This window comes from Neofelis nebulosa, chromosome 8 (assembly GCF_028018385.1).
Source record: "Neofelis nebulosa isolate mNeoNeb1 chromosome 8, mNeoNeb1.pri, whole genome shotgun sequence".
Taxonomy (NCBI): domain Eukaryota; kingdom Metazoa; phylum Chordata; class Mammalia; order Carnivora; family Felidae; genus Neofelis; species Neofelis nebulosa.
Window position 1 is genome coordinate 117,188,360 of NC_080789.1, and position 27,139 is coordinate 117,215,498.

Sequence of the window (27,139 nt, forward strand, 5' to 3'; positions counted from 1 at the left end):
TGGGTGGCGCAGTCGGTTAAGCGGCCGACTTCAGCCAGGTCACGATCTCGCGGTCCGTGAGTTCGAGCCCCGCGTCGGGCTCTGTGCTGACAGCTCGGAGCCTGGAGCCTGTTTCCAATTCTGTGTCTCCCTCTCTCTCTGCCCCTCCCCCGTTCATGCTCTGTCTCTCTCTGTCCCAAAAATAAATAAAAAACGTTGAAAAAAAAAATTTTTAAAAAAAAAAATTTTTTTTAATATGCTTTTAACTAAATAGAAGTTAATTAAAATTTTGGATATAGTTTAAATTTAAGTTCGATTTAAATCAATTACTTTTTGTATTAGGTTACTTTTTCCCCCCTTTCTGCAGTTTTCCTTTTACATATTATTGGGATATAATTGAAATAGATAAGCTGCATATATTTAAAAGGTACAGTTAGATCTGTTTTAACATACATATACACATATGAAATCATCATCACAATCAACAATGCACATTACCATCTCCTCAAAAAATCTGCCCATGCCTTTAGTAATCTATCCTTCTACTCCTGGCCTTAGGCAACCACAGATCTACATTCCGAAACTATAGATTAGTTTAAATCATCTAGCACTTTATATAAATGAAATTATACATTGTTCCCAATTTTCTTTGGGGGGAGGGGTTAGTTTATTTCACCCAGCATGAGTTTGAGATTCACCAAGGTTGTTTCATAGATTAGTAATTCATCCCTTTTCATTGCTGAGTGGTATTCCATTGTATGGAAATACTATAATTTGTTCATCCATCCATTCACCTTTTAATGGATACTTGGGGGTTCCCCCCGTTTTGGGTTATTACAAATAAACCTATAAGCTAGATATTTTGATGAATATATGTTTTTGTTTCTGTTGGATAAATAAGTAGGAGTAGAATGGCTGAGACAGGTAATTCTGTAAGACCTTACCAAACCATTTCTGAAGTGGTTATACCATTTTACAACCCTGGCAGTGTATGCCAGATCTAGTCGTTCTGCGTCTTTGCCAACACTTTGTATAGTCAGCCTTTTATTTTTTAATTTATTTTGATTTATTATTTATATATAATGTCAAGTTGGCTAACATACAGTCTATGCCATGTGCTCTTGGTTTCGGGGGCAGATTCCCGTGACTCATCGCTTACGTACAACACCCAGCGCTCGTCGCAACAAGTGCCCTCCTCAATGTCCATCACCCATTTCCCCCTCTCCCCCACCCCTCCCCATCAACTCTCGGTTTGTTCTCTGTATTTAAGAGTCTCTTATGGTTTGCCTCCCTCCCTCTCTGTTTTTAACAATGTTTTCCCCTTCCCTTCCCCCATGGTCTTCTGTTAAGTTTCTCACATTCCACATATGAGTGAAAATATATGATATCTGTATTTCTCTGACTGACTTATTTCACTTAAGTAAAATATGGTTTATATATACAATGGAATACTACTTGGCAATGAGAAAGAATGAAATCCTTCCATTTGCAGCAACGTGGGTAGAACCGGAGGGTATTAGAGTCAGCCTTCTAAATTTTTCTCAGTGTGATACAGACACGTCTCAGAGGGATTACAGGTTCAGTTCCAGACCACCACAATAAAGTGAATATTGCAATGAAGTGGGTCAAATGAATTTTTTGGTTTCTCAGTACATATAAAAGTTATGCTTAAAAAAATAAAATTTATGATTATACTGTAATCTATTAAGTGTGCAGTAGCATTAAGGCCAAAAAAGTACATATCTTAATTTTAAAATACTTTATTGCTAAAAAAATGCTACTGTCCTCTGAGCTTTCAGCAAGTCATTTTTTTTTCTGGGGGGAGGGTTTTGCCCTGAGGTTGGTGGCTGCTGAAGGCAGGGGTGGCTGTGGCAACTTCTTAAAATAAGACAACAGTGAAGTTTGCCACATTACTGACTCTTCCTTTCACAAACACTTTCTCTGTAGCATGCAGTGGTTGGTGTTCGATAGCATTTGACCCACAGTAGAACTTCTCCCCAAATTGGACTTGATCCTCTCAAATACTGTGCTGCTTTATCAGCTGAGTGTATGTAGTATTCTCAGTCCTCTGTTGTCATTTCAACAGTCTTCACAGCATCTTCACAGGGGTAGATTCCAGATCCAGAAACCACTTTCTTTGCTCAGCCATAAGAAGCGACTCCTCATCCATTAAAGTTTGATCACAAGGTGGCAGCAATTCGGCCCCATCTTCAGGCTCCACTTCTAATTCCAATTCTCCCGCTATTTACACCCCAGCTGCAGTGACTTTCTCCACTCGAGGCTTGAACCCCTCAAAGTCATTCATGAGTATTGGAATCCACTTCTTCCAAACTGTTAATGTTGATATTTTGATCTCTTCCCACGAATCACAGATGTTCTTAACAGCATCTAGTGTGAACTCTTTCCAGAAAGTTATCTTTCCATAATTCGGTTTTCAATTTATTTTGCCCAAATCCGTCAGAGAAGTCACTATCTATGGCAGCCATAGCCTTACAAAAATGTACTTCTTAGTAAGAATTGAAAGTCAGAGTTACTCCTTGATCCATGGACTGCAGAATGGATGTTGTGTTAGCAGGCTTGAAAACAACATTAGTCTTGTTTTACATCTCCATCCGAGCTCTTGGTGACAAGGTGCTTTCGTAGTATTTCAGCAAGAATCTGAGCACTAGCTTTGAACAGTGGGCTTAAAACATCCAGTAAACCATGTTGGAAACAGAGGTGCTGATAAACAGGCTTTGTTGTTCCATTTATAGAGCACAGGCAGAGTACATTTCCCATAATTCTTAAGGGCGTTGGGATTTTCAGAACAGCCAGTGAACACTGGCTTCAGCTTTAAAGCCATCGATGACATTCACCCCTAACGAGGTAGACTGTCCTTTAGAGCTCTGCAGTCAGGCATTGACTTCTCTCTAGCTGTGAAAGCCTAGATGGCACCTTCTTCCAGTATAAGGCTGTTTGATTTACAGTGAAAACCCACTTGGTGTAGGCACCTTCGTTAATGATCTATCTCAGCTGGGTCTTCTGGGTAACTTGCTGCAGCTTCTACATCAGCATCTGCTGCTTCACCCTGCACTTTTCTGTGACACAGATGACTTGTTTCCTTAAACGTCAGGGGCAACCTCTGCTGGCTTCACACTTTCCTTCTGCAGCTTCCTCCCCTCTCGCTGCCTTCATAGAATTGAAGGGAGTCGGGCTTGTGGCTGGTTGGCTCTTCTCTCCAGGTCAGCAATGAGGCCGATTCACGTGCATTCACTGGAGTAGCACTTTTCATTTCCTTCGAGAATTTTTCTTTTGCATTCACAACTTGACTCTTCGGTGCAAGAGGCCTAGCTTTCAGCCTGTCTCAGCTTTCCACGTGCCTTCCTCCCTAGGCTTAATCGTGTCTAGCTTTTGGCTGAAAGCAGGAGCCGTACAGCTCTTCCTTGCACTTGAACACTTAGAGGCGATTGTAGAGTTATTCATTGGCCTAATTTCAATATTGTTGTGTCTCAGGGAATAGGGAGGCCCGAGGAGACGGGGAGAGATCAGGCAACGGGCAGTCAGTGGGGCAGCCAGAACACACACACCGTTTGTTGATTAAGCTCACCACCTTATGTGGGCACAGTTCATGACACTCCAGAACAACTGCAATAGTAACGTCAAAGATCACTGGTTACCATAACAGATATAATAATGAAAAAGTTGGAAATATCGTGAGAATTACCAAAATGTGACAGAGACACAAAGTGAGCAAATGCTGTTGGAAAAATGATGCTGATGCTTGACACAGGGTTGCCACAAACCTTCAGTTTGTTTAAAAGAAAAAAAAATCTGTGAAGCAAAATAAAGCACAGTAAAACGAGGTATGCTTGTATGTGTGTAGTGCTATTTCATTGTACTTCAATTTGCATTTAATTGATAACTAATGATATTGAGTGTCATGTTGTGGACCCAGTCATTTATGCACCTTTGGCAAAATGCCTATTCAAATAGTTTGCCATTTAAAAAAAAATGCATTGTCAGAGGGCCTCACGTTAAGCGTGAGTCTCTTAATTTCAGCTGAGGTCACAATCTCACAGTTCATGACATCGAGCCCCACGTCGGGCTCTGCACTGACAGCACAGAGGCTGCTTGCAATTCTCTCTCTCTCTCTCTCTCTCTCTCTCTCTCTCTGCCCCTCCTCTGCTTGTGTGCTCTCTTGAAATAAATAGACGTGTAAAAAATTGCATTGTCTCATTGAGTTTTGGGAATTCTTTATATATTCTGGATACACGTCCTTTATATGATAAATAAGTTATACACCTATTCCTTCCAGTCTGTGGGTTAACTTTTCATTTTCTACTGGTATTTTACAAAGACCAAAAGTTTGTAATTTTGACAAAGTCTCACTTATCATGTTTTGTGCTTATGTTCTATCTAAAAATCTTTTATGTCTCAGGGTCACAAAGACACTCTGCTTTTTCTAGAAGTTTTATAATTTTACATTTTACACTTAGGTCTTGATCCATTTCAAGTCATATTTTACGTTGTTACTTAGCAGACTTGCCTTGTTCCTGATCTCAAGGGAAAACAACTCCCTTTTTCACCATTAAGTGTGATGTTTACTCATCAATGCCCTTTATTTATTTGAGGGCATTCCCTGTGAATCCTAGTTTGCAGATGCTTTTTGTCATGAATGGCCACTGAATTTTTTTCTGATGATTTTTCTAGATACATTGAAAGGATCGTGTATTATCCTTCATTCTGTTAATATGGTGAATTCCATTGATTTCCAAATGTTCAGCCAACTTTTTATTCACGAGATAAACTCTACTTGGTTATGATCTCTTATCTTTTTAACAAATATATTGCTGAATTTAACTTGCTAATAATTTTGTTGAGGACTTTTGCATCTAAACTTTTGATGGAGGTTGGTCTGTAATGTTTTCTAATGTCTTTGATAGGTTGTGTAATTAGTTTGTACTAATATCATAAAATGAATTAAGCAGTGATTCCTCTTTATGCAAAAATATGTTGATGTAAGATTTGTGTTATTTCATTCTTAAATGGTGGATAGACTTCATTAGCCATCTAGGCCTGGAATTTTCTTTGGGGGAAGGTTTTAAAAAATAGATTTGATTTATTTGACAGGCTATTCAGATATTTTGCCTCCTCTTGTTTCAATTTTGATTCTTTATACTTTTCAAGAAATGTATCTGTTTCATCTAAATTATCAAATATGTTGGCATAAAGTAATGCATAATATTCTCTAATCCTTTTTAGTGTCCATAGGATCTCTGATAATAACTCATTTTTCATTTTTTATATTGGTGATCTTTGTTTTTCTTTTTTTAAAAGAAAGATCTTTGTTTATTTATGTTGAGAAAGAGAGAGAAAACATGAGAGAAAGACTGATTCCCCCAGGCATCCCTATTCTCTTTTTCTTGATCACTGTAATTAGGTTTTTAAATTTTGTTGTTTTTCTTTATTGTCTTTTTTTTTTTTTGTATTAATTTCTGTTATTATTCTCTTCTCCTTGGTTTGGGTGTACTGTGATGTTTTCTTTGTAGCAACATCTTAAAATTTTATTTATTTACTTTGAGAGAGACCGCAGGAGTGGGGGCAGGGCAGAGAGAGAGGGAGAGACAGGATCCCAAGCAAGCTCTGTACTGTCAGTGCAGAGTCTGATGTGGGGCTCGAACTCATGAAAGTGAGATTCATGACCTGAGCTGAAACCAACAGTCAGATGCTTTACCTACTGAGCCACCGAGGTGCCCCTCTTTCTAGCATATTTTAAGATGAACTTTCAGTCATAGAGTTTAGATCTTCTTTTCTAATATAAGCATTTAAAGGTATAAGTTTCCTGCTTTGCACCATGTTGCATCCTGTAACTGTAATAGGTTGTATATTCCTTGTTATGTCCTTCACAGTATTTATTATTTCATCTTTGAATCTTTATTTAGAAGTGTGTTATTTAATTTTCAGATATTTGAGATTTTCCTAGATATCTTATTACTGGTTTTTAATTATGTTACGGCTAGAGAATTTACTCTTTTATGATTTGGGTTCTTTTAAATTTGTTGGGACTTTTTATTGGCCCAGCATATGATCTTCCTTTTGACAAACGCATCATGTACACCTGAAAAGAATGTGTATTCTGCATGTATTGGATGTAGTGTTACATAGGTATTAATTAGGCTCCAAAGGTTGGTGGTAGTGTTTAGATCACCTGTGTCTTACTGATATTTTGTCTACTTCTATCAGCTGTTGAGAGGCATTAAAATCTCTTATTCTGGTTGTGAAATTGCCCATTTCTTCATTTAACTCAGCCACTTTTTGCATCATGTATTTTAAAGTTTTGTTATTATGTGTGTACAAATTTATAATTCTCATAATTTTCTCTTTTATCATTATGAAGTGTTCTTCTTTATCTCTGGTAATACTCTTTTTCTTGGAATCTCTTTTATCTGGTATTAAAGTAGCCACTTCAGCTGCCTTATGCTTACTGTTTACATGGTATATGTACTATCTTCCATCTGCTCACTTTCAACTTATCTGTGTCTTTGTAGTGAATGTGTCTTTCTTACAGACTTAATAGACAGCATGTACTAGGGTCTTTTTCACCCTTTCTATCTCTGCCTTTTGATTGGAGTATACAAACCAATTAACATTTCCCGAATTATGAAAATGATTACATTTAAGCTACTATTTTATTGTTTTTCTGTTTATCCTTTGCCTTCTGCTTTTTATTTCTTTTCTGCTGTTATTTATTATTATTATTATTAGAATGGTTTTTAACATTCCATTTCAGTTTACCTATTTGCTCTCTGCTTATATGTCTTTGTATTACTTGTTACTGGTTGCTGTAGGGATTACAACATGCTTATACCTAACCATTCAGAGTTATCTTCATGCCATTTCACATACAATATAGAAACCTTTCAATTATATAGTCCTTTTTGTGGTAACTGACAAATATATCATGTTTGCATACATTGGAAACTCTACCAGATAATATTAAAACTTTTAAATCAGTTGTATATGTATATATAATATATACATATATAAATATATTTTAATATATATTTTAAGGAACTTAAGAGGAAAAAAGCAAACTTCTATTCAACCATTCTTTCTGTTGCTCTTCATTCCTTGAAGATATAGATTTCCTTCTTAACATTTCCTTTTAGCCTAAAACCTTCCTTGAATATTCTTTTAGAACACATCTGCTGATAAATTTTCTTGGTTTCTCTTCTAACAAGGTGTTTATTTTGCCTTTTTCTCCTGAAGGATATTTTGGGTGAAATTCTTTTCTTTCAGTACCTTAAGTGTAGATATTATTTCATTGAGTTCTTGTTTTTATGATTTATAATAATACAATAAATCTGGAATCAGTATTCCTCATATGTACTGTATTGGATTTTTCTAGATGCTTTCAAAATGTTTTTCTGTATCTTTGGCTGTTAGTATTTTGGTTTTAGTGTCTAGGCATGATTTTTCTCTGAACTTATCCTATTTGAGATTTGTTGAAACTTTGGGAATTTGTAAACATTATGTCTTCACCAAATTTTAGCAGTTTTTGGCTGTTATTTCTTCAAATACATTTTTTTTTTTTTGCCTCAATCTCTTTTTCATCTCCTTCTGGCATCCGGATTACACATACGTTATACAGGTCCCTGGGGCTCCATTTATATCTTTTCAGTCTTTTTTTCTTTGTTGCTCAGATTTTATAATTTCTATTGACCTACTTCAAGTTTGCTGGTTTTTTTCTCTGTCATCTCCATTCTGCTGCTGAGCCCACTTAGTGATTTGTTTCTGTTAGATATTGTATATTTCAGTTCCAAAATTTCCACTTGGTTCTTCTTTATAGTTTACATTTCTCTAAGAATGCATATCTTCGTTCATTTCAGGTGTATTGTCCTTTACCTTATAAAACACAGTTGTAATAGTTGCCTTATTCTTTGCTTGATAGTCCTAGTTAACTTCTTGTTCATTCAGAGTTGCCATCTATCATTTTCCCCTTGAGAACTGGTCCTATTTTATGTGTGTTTTTTGTTTGTTGAATAATTTCTTTTAAGTTTTTTTAATCTTTATTTTTGAGAAGAGAGAGAGAGAGAGAGGGGGAGGGGCAAAGAGAGAGAGAGAGAGACACAGAATCTGAGGCAGGCTCCAGGCTCTAAGCTGTCAGCACAGAGCCCGACGCGGGGCTTGAACTCATGAACTGTGAGATCATGACCTGAACCAAAGTCTGACACTTAACCGACTGAGCCACCCAGGTGCCCCTAATTGCATTCTGGATATTATGAATGCAATGTTGTATCAACTCTAGGTCCTGCTTATAATGGAACAGAAAATACAGGATTAACTTTAGAAACAAATGGGCTCCTGCGTGGCTCAGTCAAACATCTGACTCTTGATTTCAGCTCAGGTCATGATCTCATGGTTCATGTGATTGACCCCCCACATCGAACTCTGCACTAACAGCATGGAGCCTGCTTTGGATTCTCTTTCTCCCTCTCTCTGCCCCTCTCCTGCTCACATACTCTCTCTCTCTCTCAAAATAAATAAATGTAAAAAAAAACAAAAACAAAAAAACCTGAGGAGTTGCAGTGCGAATATGGCAAGCAGCCCATCCTTCCTGCTGATTACAACTAAAAACTCTGGCCCCAGGACAACTGTCTGAGCACTTTGAAAATGAGTAAAGCAAGCAGGCTATATAGGGGAATCAACATTCTGGAGAATGTTTTTACTTTAGCAAGTAATCAACCATTTTATGTTTAGACTATAAGTTCTGTCTCGTGAGTTGTGGTTTAAATCTCAGTTCAGTTCTCTTTTTTTTTTTTAACGTTTATTTATTTTTGAGACAGAGAGAGAGAGAGCATGAATGGGGGAGGGTCAGAGAGAGAGAGGGAGACACAGAATCTGAAACAGGCTCCAGGCTCTGAGCTGTCAGCACAGAGCCTGACGCGGGGCTTGAACTCACGAGCCGCGCGATCATGACCTGAGCCGAAGTTGGACGCTCAACCGACTGAGCCACACAGGTGCCCCTCAGTTCAGTTCTCTAAACCTCTTGCTACACTGGCTTGGGTCATCTCTGTCACATGTAGTTCGGGGGAGTCTGATACTGGTGTACAGAGTTCACATCTCAGCTCAGTTTTCTAATAAGCCTTTTCTATGTTGGTTTGGATGTGTTCTGTGCTGCTGTTATTGAGGGGTTAGGCTGACACTTCTGTGTCCTAAACTCTGTTGTAAAATGTTGCTATGTTAGCTGGAGTCCAAACTGCATGTGTATAGCTCAGGGTTTTTTCTTCAGCTAGTATTCCTTCCTACTCAGGATTAGAATATCTCCTCCAATCTTCCTGGATTACCTCCACACACTTCAGTTTTTAAGGACTTTTTTGTTTTTTCTTAATAAGGGCTCCTACTCTGCAATTAAGTCACACATAACACCATGATGCTCTGTGACTGTTCCCACCCTCAGGGCAAAACAAAGAGAAAATAAAAGTTAAAACTCTGCCCCATGCCTGTTGATTTCCCGACACAACCTGCTTTATTTATTTTAAAAGTGCTCGGGGGAGGGGCGCCTGGGTGGCTCAGTCAGTTAAGCATCCAACTTCGGCTCAGGTTCTGAACTCACGGTTCAGGGGTTCGAGCCCCATGTCGCACTCTGTGCTGACAGCTCAGAGCCTGGAGCCTGCTCCGGAATCGGTGTCTCCCTATCTCTCTCTGCCCCTGTCCCACTTGTGGGCTGTCTCTGTCTCTCAAAAATGAATAAACATTTTTAAATAATAATAAAAATAAAGTGCTCAGATAGTTTGTCTTGGGCGCAGAGTTTTTAGTTGTAATCAGTAGGAAAGATGGGCCGTAGTCAGTCTTTCACGTGCCATATCGGCACTGCAACTCCTTAGGTTTGGTTCTCGTTTTAAAATTAGTCCTTGTGTTTTCTCCTCCATTATAATTTAGTAGCAAATAGGTAAAATTACTGAATGTTTGGGGGTTCCGTAGTATTCTAAGAAGGTGTTTATACTTTTGCAAAGGAGGAATGAATGGCACCTGGAGATCTTTGACTTCGTTCAGTTATTGATGGCATCCTCCCTATCTGCTGTGTGTAGAAGAGAGTAAAGTCATTTCAGAGTTTACCTTACAACCTAGTGGGCGTTAGACTTGCTTCAGTGAATATGATAATAAATATGATAATAAGCATATTATCTGCGAAAGAAACGAGTTTTTCCTCGAGGGTTAAGATAACTTTTTATGTAATTAACATATTAGAGCACCTTCAAGGTAATGAATAGCACAGACACAATGCAGTTTAATTTTGAATCGATCTTCAATATGTTTTTATATCGATGGAAATTCTGAATTAATGACACTTTATTGGCTAATTGGCTTTCTTGTGAGTTTTTAAGTCTGGTTTATGAAAAAGCACTTTTAATACATGATGATTTCTTTTTCAGTATGTTCCTCAGGATGGTTGAAACAGACTTTTGTAAACTCTTTTTAATTAAATCACAGACACTACCAGAGCAAGAAGAAGCCAGGAGAGTGACGGTGTGGAATATATTTTCATTTCCAAGCATTTGTTTGAGACAGATGTACAAAATAACAAGTATGTGGAAGTTTTTTTGTGTAACCATTGTTTTTAAGCATGTGCCTACGTGTCCAGTTTTAGGCAACTGAGCCATTTGAAATATATTTTCAGTTTTATAATATTTGAAACTGATAAGAAGGTGATAACACTCGTTACCAATCTTCACCTGTAATTTTTTAATAACCTAGAGCTGCTGTGTTTGTGGTGAGTTAAGTGTGTAGGAATTATTTTGAAAAATGAGGGAATGTTCCTAGTATGTTATTGTGACCTCAACTAATTGAATCTTAACATATGTGAATAGAATTTTATTTCAGAAAACTAACAGCTATGTCATAGATCCCTACGTCCACACTCTCCTCCACACACACTTCTCTCCCTCACTGACTCTTCAAAAAAAAAATTAAAATAATGTTAATCGCCTTGCTTGTACTAAATCCCCTGGCCAGCTCGGCTTCCTCCACCTCCCCAGGTCTTCCATTTGCTTAAGCATGGATAATGGAGGGTGTTGGGGAGCAATGTGTGTTTTAATGTAGGATTTGGGGATTTTATTGAAACATCAAAATGCTTTTTTCCACGTTTGGCACGGCGATTGTGTTTTTATAGCACATAATCGGCTGCCCTGGTTCCATTAGCCACCAACCAGTTCCCGCTGTAGTTCTAAAGCTGAGCTTGGTTATTCCGTAGCGCATGGTGAAATTTCAGTAGTTTCTATTGTTTGGTTTATTCACTGTTTTATTGCATTGCATTAGTTCTGAAAAAGAGGTGATGGCAAACAGAGTACTGGTGGACTAAAGTACTTTTTTCTGTTTCAGTGTAATACAAGCAAGTGTTACTGATGTGAAAATGTAAAATAAAAGATTTTTTTAAATGGACATTCTGGAGTACTTGGCCCTATTTATTTTATTGAACACAGTAAAAGAAAATTACGTGTCCAGCAAGAATATCGTTTATATATGTGAATTATGTCTTTCCACTTATGTGTATAATTAATTCGCAAATGGCTCTGACACATGTCCGATTTCCTACAGGTTTATTGAATATGGGGAATATAAAAACAATTACTACGGCACAAGTATTGACTCAGTTCGTTCTGTCCTGGCGAAAAACAAAGTTTGTTTGTTGGACGTGCAGCCTCACGTAAGTGAACAACGAACTGTTTTTAATGTTTATTTTTGAGAGACAGAGCATGAGAGAGGTGGGCAGGGCTGGTGCGGATTGAGAGGGAGAGAGACAGAAGCTGAAGCAGGCTCCAGGCTCTGAGCTGTCAGCACAGAGCCTGATGCAGGGCTTGAACTCATGAACTGCGAGATCATGACCTGAGCTGAAGTCAGACGCTCAACCGACTGAGCCACCCAGGCACACCCCAAATATACTGTATTCTTAAGTATCATGTATTATTATAAGTGTTTGCAATTTTTACAATGGAAATTTTGGTTCTTGGCCCTCTTTCTTTGAGTTTGACTCTATACATATCCTAGAAGTGTAAGCCCCCCACGTAGAGCTGTGGGGCGTCTCACAGGAATTATACTGAACGAGACCCTGCTCGCAGCTGTCAGGGAGATCTTTGCCAGCATCCTGGGAATGCTTGTGAACGCTTTGGACTGAGGGTGCCAGTGGATGAAGCCATTCAGTTCTTGTCGAACCACATATCCTCCAGCAGAGATCCAACCCGTAGCATCTTCCTTGTTACCCAGGGATCACAGATTCTCACTTCACTGATGGGTACACCTTAGGGTGCACAACCTCCAAGAGCCATAATGACCCAGAGAAGCCCTTGGCTTCTCTTCAGGAAGATGAGTCTGAAGTAAAAAGAGTCCCAAGAATCAGTAGGGTGATTGACTCCTTAACTTGGGCGCCGGTGAGGAATAGGATGCTTCTGCTTATACAACCCCTCTCTGCCGGTGCCCTGGCTCTGGTTGTGTCCAAGTCCCTCAGTGTGGTTCCAGCAGTATGTCCACAGAGCCTCACCAGCCGTACAGCCCATCTCTCCCCACCCCCACCCCACATAACCTGTCTGCCTAACTCCTCAGGGGAGTTTGTGATTTGTATTCACATTCTAGGGAGGCTCTGACTATGGCTCAAGAGTATCCCTTAACTCCCACCCCTTTACCAATCCCCCTTGACTGCAGATGAGTCCTCAGAAGCGTAGTGTAAATAATATAAAATATTGACGGGGAAGTGTTGACAAGCTTCATGGAGAGCAGGAAGCTTGCCCTTTTAGGACACTCCGAAGGACAGAAGGACAAAAGGAGAACTCGTGTGAGATCAGGAAAAGGCTTACATGGGATGTTTGGAAGACTTTCATGTGCAGACAGCTTTTTACCTCAACGGCATCTTCTAAGTATTTGATTTAAAAACCAGTTTTATGATATTTTTAGCTGCTTCTATTCAGTATTATGACATTTCAAAACATTTTAAAAGGCAAGTTCTGTGCTCCGACATCTTTTCAGGGGTATTCATTAATACTGATATTCATTAATTAATAATTTATTCAACATTCTATAATATTACTAATATCATTAACATATATTCATATATAATTTATTGATATTAATATTTATTGTCAACAACTAATTGAATAATATATTGAAAGAGCTACTGGCCTGAATTAGATAATTTTAAGGAATTTTCTCCCTTGAAAGAAACTTCAGTTTGACTGTAAAATTCACTCATGACATTATGAAGAAATGTAAGAAAACTGCTTTTCTTCCTTGCAGACAGTGAAACACTTAAGGACCCTAGAATTTAAGCCCTACGTGATATTTATAAAGCCTCCATCAATAGAGCGTTTGAGGGAGACAAGGAAAAATGCAAAGATTATCTCAAGCAGAGATGACCAGGGTGCTGCAAAGCCCTTTACGGTAAGTACGATGATGCTTAGTAAGAAGACATAAGTGCTGCTCCAAATCCTACGTGCAGTAGCCACTGCCTTTGGAAGATGTAGTAGACAGTGTGATCCAAAAACCGATAAAAGATAGATTGTATCCAGGCACATACATTTTGAGTGATTGTACTGTAATGGCTTTTTTGTGCTTCTATGGATAGATCTTTATGTTATATTGAGCAAAACATCCCTGTAATGATAAGTTAGTGACTGACAATCCCGAATTTTGGGAAAGGTGGGAATTTTGACTCTGTCAGAGCAGTTTAGTTACAAACAGATCAGAGAGAGAGTATTAGAAGCTATGACCTCTGAAGAACTTGTCGTTCAAGAGGGTCATTTTCATTTGTGGCTGAGATGAAAGAATGAACACAGAATAGCATTTAGTAAACCAGTTGTGGAAATGTTTGCATCCGTGTAAAGTGGTGTAATTGCCTGGTTAATCTTTTTTTTTTTTTTTTTTTTTTTTACTTCCTTGTAGGAAGACGACTTTCAGGAAATGATTAAATCTGCACAGATAATGGAAAGTCAATATGGCCATCTTTTTGACAAAATTATAGTAAATGATGACCTCACCGTGGCATTCAATGAGCTAAAGACAACTTTTGACAAGTTAGAGACAGAAACCCACTGGGTTCCAGTGAGCTGGTTACATTCATAACTAAGGGAGGTCCCATGAGCATCTTTTCTGTAGAGTGCATGATGGAATCAGTTACCATTTTGGTGGTAGGGGTTTTTTTTAATCTATATCACTGTTGTAGATGTGCAATCTTGGTTAAAACTGAATGCTGGTTTTGTTTGTATCTTTTCACAGCCGTATTTCAAACACAATATTTGAGCATAAGCTCCAAAATCAAAATCCGCACAGTACCGTATTCTGAGCAGAGCTTTGAACTTTCTGATTGTCTTTAACATGCAGTTCTAGCTGCAAGATGAGGTTGGACGTTTTAGAGAGAAATAGCTAGAGAATAGATATTGGAGTTCAGTGCTTCAGACGTGGGCCCTGCCATCAAGTTTGTGGGTTAGCAGTTGAAGGTATTAAGTTAGCAGCCTTGAACAGCTCCAAAGAAACAGGACATCTTTGCTCTTCTTTGGATGGGTCATTATAGATTTGCCCAGGCTAACAGTAAGGCATCCCCTTATTATTTTAAAGTGCAACCTTTTTCTTACATATATACAATATATTCACAGTGGCCTTCGTGTTATAGCTTGAGAAGGCCTTTTTATGACTACATATCAGTGACTCAAATGTTTAAGAAGGGAAGATGGACTTTTAAAAATGATTATATCCGTAACTAAAAGCCTTTCCTTATGGTATTAATCTTTATCAGGATGGTAATATCTTGGGGCAAGTAACGATTATAAAGGACGTTTTTATTTGTCAATCCTCAAACAGGAGTTCTAGAGTCACCAAAGAGGTGATTCTAGCTGGCTTTGGATTTTCCCAATAAATTGTAAGAATGTGATACCTATTCTAAAAGTAGATGTTTTACATTACATCTAAAAGTAGATGTTTTAACTGATACAGTTAAAAATGTGATCATTTTTCACCTGTGCAATTGATCATATATTTAAATTGCACTAAGACATATTTTAGAAAACTTTTCATGTAATGTTAACTTACCTCGGCATCATCAAAATAATTCTTAACACTGGTCAGATACCGTCCTAATCTTGCCATTTTTCTAGACTTTTAAGACAGACTCTTGTATTGTAAATATTTAGATGGGCTCTCATTTTTCTTGGTTACTACTGAACTTCAAACAATTCCCGTAGCTCAAGACCGTAAAATGACCATAAGTTGTATAAGAGAACATGTCATGTCATTCTTGCCTGCAGTAAGACCCGGCCAATCAAAACTCACTGCATCTGTAACTTCCAAACAGAAAATATTTTGTTTGTTGATTTGTAAAGAGAGTTTAGATGTCATGTTCAAAGAAAGATAGAACATAGTGAAATTTTATATATTTATGAAATATTTGAAAGGCATATTTTTTTAATTATCAAATGGAGCTATTCGTAAAGTAAATTGTATGTAAAGATGTCATAACTTAAAATAGTTGCATATGTCAGGGTCAACATTCCATGTAAATATTTGACCTTTGTTCATACACAGACTCACAAGCGTGTTCTATGTGCACGGCACATTTGACATAGCATTATCCACTGGATTTCCTTCAGACAGGTCAGATTTCACATTAGAAACAGAGACAAAAACTCTACTGCAATAGCCTTGATACACACACTGATCAGACTAAATGTTACTTAACATGATCCAAATAGTGAGTTCTATGTTTATTAACTAAATAGCAAACAATTTAGTTTTTTAAGATAGTGGGGAAAAGGGTCCCCAGATCTGATGCTAAAGCCGTAAAGTTATATGGCTGCTCTAAGAAAATACAAGTCTTACATAGAGAGTTTGGGTAGAATATATTCCTCTTTGAACACAGACTAAAATTTCCTATAAACCAAGACTTCCTGTACGAAGAGTAATGGGAAACATGTAATTATCTAGGCAGTGGTCTGAATAATTTAGGCAGTCCACATTCTTTACCGTGGAGGTAGAGGGTAAGTGTAATGTTATGGAAACTGAGTGCTTTTTGCTGTCAGTAGCAATGGGGTGTTATTTAAAAATCTAACTGTCCAGACCGTTCTCCCTTTTCACACTAGAGCCGAGCAATGTTCTTTTAAAAATGATAAGGAATCTTTTATTAGATAGTCTACATGGTGTTGTAAGTGACATTTATATGGCCACGTGGATGCTTAGAGCTTAGGTTAAAACTGAGTTAGGCAGGGCCACGGGCTTGTTGACAATTGTAGCAAAAGGCCCTGGACTCTGTGTCTGCACCCAGACCTCCAACGCCCACAGAGATGCGTGTGGGGCTCCTCATGCACTAGTTCTTGGAGCAGCCGGCTCCTAGCACAGAGTGTCAGCCACCAGTGGAGAAGAGGAATGTTCGTATTTTTAAGTCCATAGATTTAAAATCCAAGATCAAGAAGGAAATTCTGTACTCCCATGATTATCAAATCGCTTAAAAATAAAAAGGTGAAATTGAAATATTCTTCCCCCTTGTTTTACTTCCTCATCTAAATGTTCTTAATATATGTAAGGCTGACATTCCTGGCATTGTATAATGATTGAATGTATCTAAATTGTAATATAAAATCGACAAAACATGTAATCTTCGCAGATTTACAAAAACTGTTATTCAAAGCTTCTCGAAGATCTAGATTTTTATTATTTATTTTCGTCTTAACTAGTAAAGATTTATAAATGAATGTAATGGAAAACCTTTGATCTTAATAAAGTGTCTTCAAGTTACTTGTCTTCTTTCTGCACAGTTGTTTTTGCACTTGGGTATTTGGTACACTGTTTCCCATGGTAGAACAAACTCTCTTTTCTACTCTGATATCAAGGTTTTGTTTGAACTTGCCATGTCTGAAATTAAACTTCATATTTGTTTCAGTCAAATATTTATTGGCTTCAACAAGGCTGTTGAAGAGATGGAATTCACTAGTCTTGCTCCTACCTGTACAGTGCAGCCATTTAAAGAGGTCGAGGGTGGGTGATCTGGGCCCATCTGTGATGGGAACATCCCTTCCCCCACCCCTCCCCATCAGGAATCCAAGCTTTATCCACATCCTGTTCCTGAACAGGTAGAGCAAAACTAAACCTTCTTATTTAGCTGTCCCTGAGGACAAACTGCCACCTGTTCATAGAGACAGGCTAATTAGTATTGTCCTTGCTTCAACAGCTGAACCAGCTAATCCCAGCTCTGGTTCCACCGAAAGACTGTACAGTGGAGCTGTCAGGAACATGGGCTCCAGAGCCAGAATCCTTGAGTTCAAATTCCGGTTTTGTCTATGACCAGCTTTGCAACCTTGAGACAGTCGTGTAACCTCTCTGGTCTTCATTTTCTGATCAGAAAAATGGAGATGATAATACTGCTCACCTCATGGGACTGTTGAGGGCTTGAAAGAGCTGATCCATGTAAAGTATTTGGAACAAAACTTGGGATAGAAGTATTTAGTAACTGTGAACTCCTGTTTTATAATGATTATTCTCACAGCACACAGTTTTAATATAGCTCTATAAATAATCACCCCATAGAAACAGTGCTCCATTAGCAAATTAGCCGGAAGTTTCCTCATAATCTCTATGACCGTTTTATTATTTAGAAAACAGCCATTACTTCCAAGTGATACATCAGGACCTAATCAAGTAATCCTCAGCAGGGTAGTGAACGAATTTTTATTTTTAGCCACTGGTATGCAACGTAATTTATATCGATTTGAAAGAAATGTCCCTTAGTTGTATTAATGCCCTTTCTTCTAACACACTTCCCTTCCAAATGTTTGCCCACTTACCCTTAAGCTCCTGGAGGGCAGGAAATATTTTTTCTAACAGCTGTCTTACACACAGGCCCAGGAACTGCCAAATTGTACTTGCTAGTCATCAAACATCTGTATGATTTCCATTCACTATCTCATTTAGTCCTCACAGTTCCCTTAACATGAAAGACAATATCTTCATCTTTTACAACTGAGAAAAGTGAGGGGCAAGGCTTAAGTACCTTTTCCAAGGTGACAGGTGACAAGTCGTGGAATCAGGGTCAGGGTCCGCCTTCCTCCGACCATGCTATTTTCGTTGCCCTGTGCTGCCTGGTGTTGCTATGACTGGAGCCAGAAACATGAGCTGGAAACATGAGATTAGGTAATTTGGAGAGGGTTTATCCTTTTTACGCATACAGTTTATAATTTTCTCAAAACACTGTTGCTTTAATCAGAACTTGATGTATCTATGCCTGTGTGAACAGGCTAATCCACAAAAGGTGGCTATTACCAGAAGTATACCTGTGTAGCATAATATGCAATTTTTGTTTAGTCTGCCTGAATCCCGGCCCGTAGTGATGAATCAGGACAATCTGCATATTGCAGAGATTAATCGGAGCTGGTCGTGCTACCCAATTCCAGGTAACATCTGTTGGAGAAGCTGCGAATAAGACTTGTTCCCCTGATTTAAACAACTGCATGAGGCAAAAGATCTTTTATGCCCCTGTCCCCATCCTTTCTGTTTGAGATACTTCAGGTATTTTGTGATGCTTGTCAATTTGACAGCCATAATCCCAACCTTAAACCAGGGGACAATGGACCATAAAGGCCAATCGATAGAGGATGACCTTTGAAAAAAGAAAAGATCCTAAATCTGTCACATCATTGAACTGTTGAACTGATCCTGGGACCTCCTCATTCCACGAATTGCTAAATATTCAATAAAGGTTCTTCTCATGGACTGTTAGGAATATAAACTGGTACAGCCACTCTGGAATTTGGCATGGAGGTTCCTCAAAAAATTAAAAACAGAACTTCCATATGATCCAGCAATCCCAGTTCTAGGTATTTATCTGAAAGAAATCACTGTCTCAAAGGGACATCTGCACTCCCACGTTCGTTGCAGCCTTACTCAGAATAGGCAAGACAAGGAAACAGGTCCATCAGCAGAGGAACAGATAAAGAATTGGGGAAGCACACACACCCAAATTACTCAGCTAGAAAAAAGACGGAAATTCTGCCTTTCCCAACAACATGGATGGACTTTGAGGGCCTTTTGCTAAGTGGAGTAAGTCAGAGAAAGGCAAAAACTGTATGTTCTCATTTATATATGGAATCTAACCTCAGAAAGGAGGCAACCTCAGAAAGTAAATGGTAGTTTCCAGGGGCTGGAGGGTAGGGAAATAGGGAGATGACGGTCAAGGCTACAAACTTCCAGTTATAAGATGAATAAACTCTGGGAATCAAGTGTAGTATCAACACAGCAACTATAGTTAACGATACTGTATTATGTACTTGAAACTTGCTAGGAGTACATTTTATCACCAAACACACAAAAGAAGGTAATTATATGAGGTGATGGAAGTGTTAGCCAACCTTATTGTGCTCTCACAATATATAAATGTATTAAATTATCACATTGTACACCTTAAACTTATGCAATGCTATAAGTCAACTGTATTTTAATAAAGCTGGTAAGAATAAGTGTTCTAATGGCTTAAGTCACTATTGGGCTATTGGTGCTGAAAGCACTCCTAATGGTAAACAGCATCCATGAGTAACTCAGGTGACTCCCACTATTCACTTTCACTTACCAAAGGCTGTTTTTCTGCACAGCTGTCACATTCCCTGGAGTGACACACTGATTGAACTTGAAAGCACTCTGGAACCATAAAAATCATATCATCTCAATAAATGTGGAAAAGCATTTGACACGATTCAACATTCAATTCATGTTAAAAAACTCTCAGTGATGTAGGTTTAGAGGGAACATACCTCAAAATGAATAAGGCCATACATATATGAAAAACCTACAGCCACATCGTAGTCAATGGTGAAGAACTAAGTGCTTTTCCCCTTGGTTTAGGAATAACATAAGGATGTCCATTCTCAGTACTTTAAAAAAAATATTTATTTTGAGAGAGCAGGGGAGGGGCAGAGACAAAGAATCCCAAGCAGGCTCTGAACATTGAGATCATGACCTGAGCTGAAATTGGGAGTCAGATGCTTAATTGACTGAGCCACTCAGGTGCCCCCCACTCTCACCACTTTTATTCAAGTACTAGCTACAACAACAAGAAATAAAAGGCATCCAAATTGCTAAAGAAGATGTAAAACGGTCACTATTTGCAGATGACATGATACTATACATAGAACACCCTAAGCACCCCACCAAAAAACTATTAGAAATAATAAATGAATTCAATAAAGATGCGGGACACAAAATTAATACACAGAAATCACCTGTGTTTCTTAACACTAATAACAAAGTAGCAGAAAGAGATATTAAGAAAATAACTCCATTTGCAATTGCACCAAAAAGAAGAAAATACCTCGGTACAAACTTAACTAAGGAGTGAGTGACCTGTACTTGGAAAACCATAAAACACGGATGAAAGAGATTAAAGATGACACAAATGGAAAGAACTAATACATCCAAAGCAATCTACAGATTCAGTGTAATCCCTATCAAAATACCGACAGCACTTTTTACAGGATCAGAAACAAATGATTTTATAGAGCAAACTGGAGAGCCCAGAAATATACTCACACTCATATGGCCAATTAATCTGCAACAAAGGAGGCAAGAATATCCAATTGGGAAAAGACAGTCTCTTCAACAAATGGTGCTGGGAAAATTGGACAGCCACATGCAAAAGAGTGAAACTGAACCACTTTCTTAAGCTATACACAAAAATAAAATTCAAACTGAATTAAAGACCTAAATGTGAGATATGAAATAATAAAACTCCTAAAAGAAAACATAGGTAGTAATTTGAAATCAGTTTTAACAACAATTTTCTAGATACATCTCCTCAGGCAAGGGAAACAAAAGCAAAAATAAACTACTGGGACTATATAAAAATAAAAAGATTTTACACACTAAGGAAACCATCAACAAAACAAAAAGGCAACCTATCAAATGGGAGAAGATATTTGCAAATGATATATCTGATAAGGGGTTAATATCCAAAATACATAAATAACTTAGACAACTAAACACCAAAAAAAAAAAAAATCACAACAATCCAATAAAAAATGGGCAGAGGACTTGAATAGACATTTTTCCAAAGAAGACTTACAGATGGCTGACACATGAAAAGATGCTCATCATCACTAATCATCAGAGAAATAACAAATCAAAACCACAATGAGATATCACCTTACATCTGTAGGAATGGCCAGAATCAAAAAGATAAGAAACAACAAGTGTTGGTGAGGATGTGGGGAAAAAAAGGAACACTTATGCACAATTGGCGGGAATGTAAATTGGTGCAGCCACGGTGGAAAATAGTATGGAGATTCCTCAAAAAATTAAAAATAGAAACACCATATGATCCAGAAATTCCACTAAGGGGTATTTACCAAATGCAAATGAAAACACTGGTTTGAGAAAAATATATATATTTATATAGATGCATATATATAAACCCCTATGTTTACTGCATTATTTACAATAGCCAAGGTACAGAAGCAACTAAAGTGTCCATCAATACATGAATGGATAAAGGTGATGTGCTATACACACACACAAAACCGTAAAAATAAAGTGATACTTTGTCACTTTTGACAACACAGATGGACCTAGAGGGTATTATGCTAAGTGAAATAAGTCAGACAAAGACAAATACAATCTGATTTCACTTACATGGAATCTAAAAAAATGAATAAAATAAACAAAAAGGTGTAATAGACCATAAATACATAAAACAGACTGATGGTTGCCAGAGGGGAGGGTGTGGGAGATACCAGCTTCTAGTTATGGAATGTATGGGTCGCAGGGATGAAAGGCACAGCACAAAGAATATAGTCAATGGTATTATAATAGTGTGTCCTGGGGGCACCTGGGTGGCTCAGTCCATTGAGTGTCTGACTCCAGCTCAGGTCATGATCTCACGGTTCATGGATTTAAGCCCCACATCAGGATTCTCCTCCACTCTCTCTGCCCCTCTCCTGCTCACACTTTCTCTCTCTCTCAAAATAAGTGAATAAACTTTTTTTTTTAATCTGAAGAAAGTAATCTCTGGAAAGTATAGGATGGGCCAAAGCAAGAGACTATATTTAAATTTTATTTTTCTTGGGTTCCACTTTTTTCCCCCATAATATGGATGAAATTTTAACCTTAAAATTAAAGTTTGAAGAAAATTGTTCTAATGTTTTTGGATTTACAAATTTATCATGCTTGTGAGTCTACCATTTTAAACAAAATAATATCTTTTAACTTGATTAGGCAACAATAATACCAAAGATTCCATCTGTTCAGTCTTTACTCTGCCCTAGGCATTCTAATTATTAATATATAACACAGAAAAGATCTAAATAGGAATATATTTGAATAACTGTAGTTACAGAACAATATAATTACTGTAAATGTTAAAGAGAAGCTATAGAGCATAAGTAAAAGGACTGGCAACAATAAGCCAGGCAGATGCAAACAAAAAGAAAGCAAAAGAGACAATAATAATCATATCAGCATTGAATTCCATGTTTATACTTGGAACAAAACGTTCTCCTATAGTAATCAATGGTGCAAGCCACAAAAGGAAGAGCATTGAAGACATAGGCAAACCCTTGAGAATTATAATCAACAAAACCACATTATTCGGTTATTTTTCAAACACTTCTCTTAAATTGTGAAGAAAAATATTGTAGAAGGTCTGATTTTCCTAATTTCTTAGGCTGGTCTCATAGCCACGGAAAGAATGCTTTGTCCTGCAAACTGAAATCACACCTTCTCTTCAAGAGCCCCACCGAGCATTTACGAAACCCAACCCCAAAGTAAGCCACAAGGAAAACCTCATTAAATTCCAAAATCCTTAAATAGTGTCAATGGCATTTTATCTCCACAGTCCAATGGAACTGAAAATGAATGACAAATAGAAATGAAAGGGAAAAAACCACCTAGAAAAATTTTGTAAATAAGTTTTAAGTATTCTAGCCATCGAGGAAATAAAAATGAAACTGCAGATTATTCAGAAAATAATGAAGCTATCAGTCTATGAAATATGACTAAAACTGAGCTCCAGGAAATTTGCCTTAAAAGCTTTTCTGACGGAAGAAACAAATAAAAATAAACATCGGCTCAAGCCACTTGGGAACAGATGATGAGTGGTGTTTTGGCTAGGTTGTAATGTACACTGAATTCTCCATGAATCCACTACCATGTGAATCAAAGGAAGATTGAACTTGATTTTTTCAGAACACAGTATGAGTTTTTCACCATTCTGGAACCTCACGTCACTAATGGCAATACCACTTGTGACACCTGCGTCTCACTCATGTGGCATGTGCAGTGACTGCGTGCATTTGACTACTGCCATCTTTAGAGAAGGGCTGCTTGAGTGTGCACATATCAAAAGGTATATTCTGTTCTCAAATGCTTCCCTTTCCTTTCTTCTTTACCTTACAGTGGAATTTCTTCTTAATTCTGCAGGTTACACTGTCTATGGAGTTCATGTCAGGAGTGCAAAAGGGATAATACAAAATTTGTCCTATAGAAAGGGATCGCTGAGTATGGTAGGGTTGATTATTGGATGCATAGCCATTCAAATCCCACCTCTTTTGCACCCTTTTCGTTTCACTGTGCATCCTGTGTTAATAGTATATTTTGATATGATGTATATATAGCTGAGCATACACTAGCATCCTTGCGGATCCTGCTGCTATAAACAGGCTGCTGAAGAAGAAAATATCTTTAAAGTTAGGAATAGTTTCAGAAAACATCTAATAAGATCGAATAAAAAGACAGACATTACTGCAGACCTAAACATTAAGTTAAAAAAAATCAAGCTAATAGATTTTCCTAGAACATAATTTTAAAAGGATAGGGATGCAAACTGAGAAAAAAAAAGTGTGGAGATGTGGAAAACAGATCCAAGACAGCCAGTATCTATCTACCTAGTAGGATCTCCCATTAGGAGAAAATTATATTAAGACATGATATAAATCCTTCTCTAAATTAAAGATAGGTCTTCAGATTTAAAGATCCAGATATTTATTTTGTAAATTTGTAAACCTTATCAACAGAGAAAGAATCCCATAATGAGAAAGAAAGAAAGAAAGAAAGAAAGAAAGAAAGAAAGAAAGAAAGAAAGAAAGAAAGAAAGAAAGAAAAAGAAAAGGGAGAGAAAGAAGGAGAAGAAGGAAAAGAGGAGGAGGTGGGGGAGGAAGAGAAGGAGGAGAGGTAGGGAGGGAGCGAAAAGGAATCTGTTGGGCATCAAACATCTCATGCGCAACAGGGTATCATATGGCAAAGGACACATTATGTAATGTGGGAAAAATGAGTATAAGCTGAAAATTCTATAACCCAGATTATCATTCAAGAGTGACAATAAAATGAACTCATTTAGACATACAAGAACTTAGACATATTTACCACCCCTATATTCTTCCAGGAAGAAAGACTGAAAGATGAACTCTAGCAGCTGAAAATGAATTTATGAAAAAGGCATGAATAAAACCAACAGTGATCAGTAAAAGAATGAGAACAATTTACAGACAATGTAAATGATAAAGATTTGGGTTCAAATCACTGCTATCGTACTTATCTATGTCACCTCATTCCATTTACTTATCCTTCCTGGGCCTTCATTTCTTTATTTATAAGATGGAAGTAGTAATAATAGGATGGGTCCAAAAGAGTTTGTTGAGATGCTCTACATAAAGCCCTCTATGTGGTATTTGTATCTGGTGAATGTTCAATAAATATTAGCTATTATGGGCTTCAAATTGCTAAAACATTTTTTGGAGGGTAATTTTGCAGTTCTATCAAAATTTAAAATACACATGTCCTTAGACCAAACAGTTTCATTTGCACATTCATATTTATACTGGAAGGTTAATTTATTAGAATTTAAGTAGAATTTATTATAGAAAAAAATATAATCAACCCTATTATCAGTAAGAGAATGATAAATGGTAATATTCTTTTAATTATTATGCCACTATTTAAAAATATAAGGAGGTTTTTTGGTATTATCTTATTATAATGTACTTATTAAATAATGTGTATATATTGACCTGAAGAGTGCTACAAAATGAATATACATAAAATGATATGGAAAGGTCCAAACCTTTTAGTACAGGCAGTGCACCCGGGGAAGGTACAGGTTCTGGAGAGTCTCGCTTTCCAGTACATCCCTTTCTGGATTATTCAAATTATTTTTTTGTTTAGACCGTTCTACATTTACAGTTCAGTTTTTAAAAGATGAATAAATGTCTCACAAATAGCACATCTCAATTTTGGTTACAATATATTCTAAAAGTGCTTTACTTGGTAACAAGTGCATCTGAAGTGGTAAGGCAGATTTCACAAACTGTGTGCCCTTCCTGGCGATGCATGGCGTTAATCTGTGCCCAATTTTGGAATCCTGATCTATTATGAACGTCAGTGTTCACACATGTTCTCCCAGTTCCTTTCCCTTAACTCCCCCTATGCTGTCACCAAGACAGCATTGCTTAGGTTTCCGTCCTTTTCCATCCTTCTCTTCTACAGGCTTTCCCTGACAATCTCACTCACTCTATGACTATACTTATCGGAACAAAGGATGAGCACTAACATTCACTGGGCACCTATTTTGTCCTAAGAACTTTTTAAAAAGCTTATTTATTTATTTTGAGAGAGAGAGAGAGAGAGAAAGAGAGCATGCACACACGAGTGGGAGGCGGGGCAGAGAGAGAGGGAGACAGAGAATCCTAAGCAGGCTCCCAGGCTCTGTGCTGTCAGCACAGAGCCCGATGTGGGGCCTGATCTCACAAACTGTGAGATCATGACCTGAGCTAAAATCAACAGTTGGGACACTGAACTGCCTGAGCCACCCAGGTGCCCCTATTCTAGGAACTTTTAACAAGCCACCTCATTTACTGCCCACAACAGTCTGAACAAAAGCAGTATCCTTGTTTTACGAATAAGAGAGATGCACAGAGTCTAAGAAACTTGCCCAAGGTCATCCCCCAGTATATAGTAGATACAGCATTTAAACTCCAAGATGCCTGGTTCCAAAACCATGTTTTACTATCCTTTAAACCATATCATCTTCTATACATTTAATCACACTCATTGTGATTTTTTGTTTATATGTTACAGGCATGATACCTTTTCACTCTCTGCCTTGGTTTCCTCCTCTGTAAAGTGTGGATAATCCTCATTAGGATTGTTATGAATATCAATCCTGAGTTAATATTTGTGACAATGCTCAGAACTGTGCTTGGTACATTCTGAGTTCTACAGGTATTTGGTGGTGGTGGTTTTCCTTTTAAATTCTACCTGAATCAGATTTCCTTGATTAACCCTCATATATAAAAATGGTCACTAGCACCTGTCAGTTGTTTCAGAGATGTCTCTTCTTAACCCACTGCCAAGTATTTTAGCATCCTTTGCTGGACCTATTCCAATCCCCCCCCACCCCTGCAGTTGGCCCCTCTTCTGCAGTCTGGCCCTGCTGTGATTCATCCTCGATATTCCCAGCTTGGGTGATTTTTCTAAAACATAAATTTGATTAGGATATTCTCTTGCTTAAATCCTTGTGATGTCTTCCAACGCAATTTTAAAAATGGGCCAAAAATGTGAACACTTCACAAAAGAAAATCTATAAATAGCTAATAAGCACATAAGAGATGCTTAACATCACTAGTCAACAGGGAAATGCAAATTGAAAGAAACCACAGTTTCTACACAGCCAGTTAGGCTGGCTAAAATGAAAAAGACTGACCATGCCATGTTACGGCATGGATGTAAAGCAACTGGAACATTGCTGAAGGGAAGGAAGAATGGTAAGCCACTTTAGGAAACAATTTTGAAGTTTCTCAAGTTAAGTGTACTTTTATCATTTCACTTCTTGATATTCACCAAAGGGAAATAAAATCATATGTTCACATAAACACTTATACACAAATGTCCACATCAGGATTATTTGTAATAGCCCCACACTGGAAACAGCCTACATGTCTATCAATGGGCAGAAGGATAAACTAATTCTAATATATCCATACAAGGGAACAGAACTCCAGAATAAAAAAAAAAGTACACTAATGAAACATGTAACAATATGGAAGAATCTTAAAAGCGTTATGCTGAATGAACAAAGCTAGACAAGAAAAGAGAACATCATGTATGGTTCCATTTTTTGAAAGTTCCAAATAATTTATAATGACAGCAGATCAGTGATTGCCAGAGTTTG

General features: G+C 37.6%; 1 protein-coding gene and 1 long non-coding RNA gene across 13 annotated transcripts in view; one reads left to right on the forward strand and one right to left on the reverse strand.

The window, feature by feature from the left end:
- MPP7 (MAGUK p55 scaffold protein 7) overlaps positions 1-16,731 on the forward strand; it is a 301,509-nt gene extending 284,778 nt beyond the window's left edge. For all 7 annotated transcript variants that reach the window (XM_058681606.1, XM_058681609.1, XM_058681612.1 and 4 more), the window contains 4 exons: positions 10,453-10,546; positions 11,557-11,665; positions 13,246-13,389; positions 13,891-16,731. In XM_058681606.1, coding sequence (XP_058537589.1) covers positions 10,453-10,546; positions 11,557-11,665; positions 13,246-13,389; positions 13,891-14,070 — 527 coding nt within the window. In that variant the 3' untranslated portion in view covers positions 14,071-16,731. The remainder of the gene's footprint in view (positions 1-10,452; positions 10,547-11,556; positions 11,666-13,245; positions 13,390-13,890) is intronic.
- Positions 1-27,139, reverse strand: part of LOC131483461 (uncharacterized) — a 124,492-nt gene that overhangs the window by 30,243 nt on the left and 67,110 nt on the right. For 5 of the 6 annotated variants that reach the window (XR_009247695.1, XR_009247694.1, XR_009247697.1 and 2 more), the window contains 2 exons: positions 19,556-19,623; positions 17,984-18,105 (listed from right to left, as the gene is read on the reverse strand). This is a non-coding gene — a long non-coding RNA (uncharacterized LOC131483461). Of the gene's footprint in view, positions 1-16,824; positions 17,421-17,983; positions 18,106-19,555; positions 19,624-27,139 lie in introns of those variants that run through there. The other variant, XR_009247699.1, reaches the window with a different exon arrangement.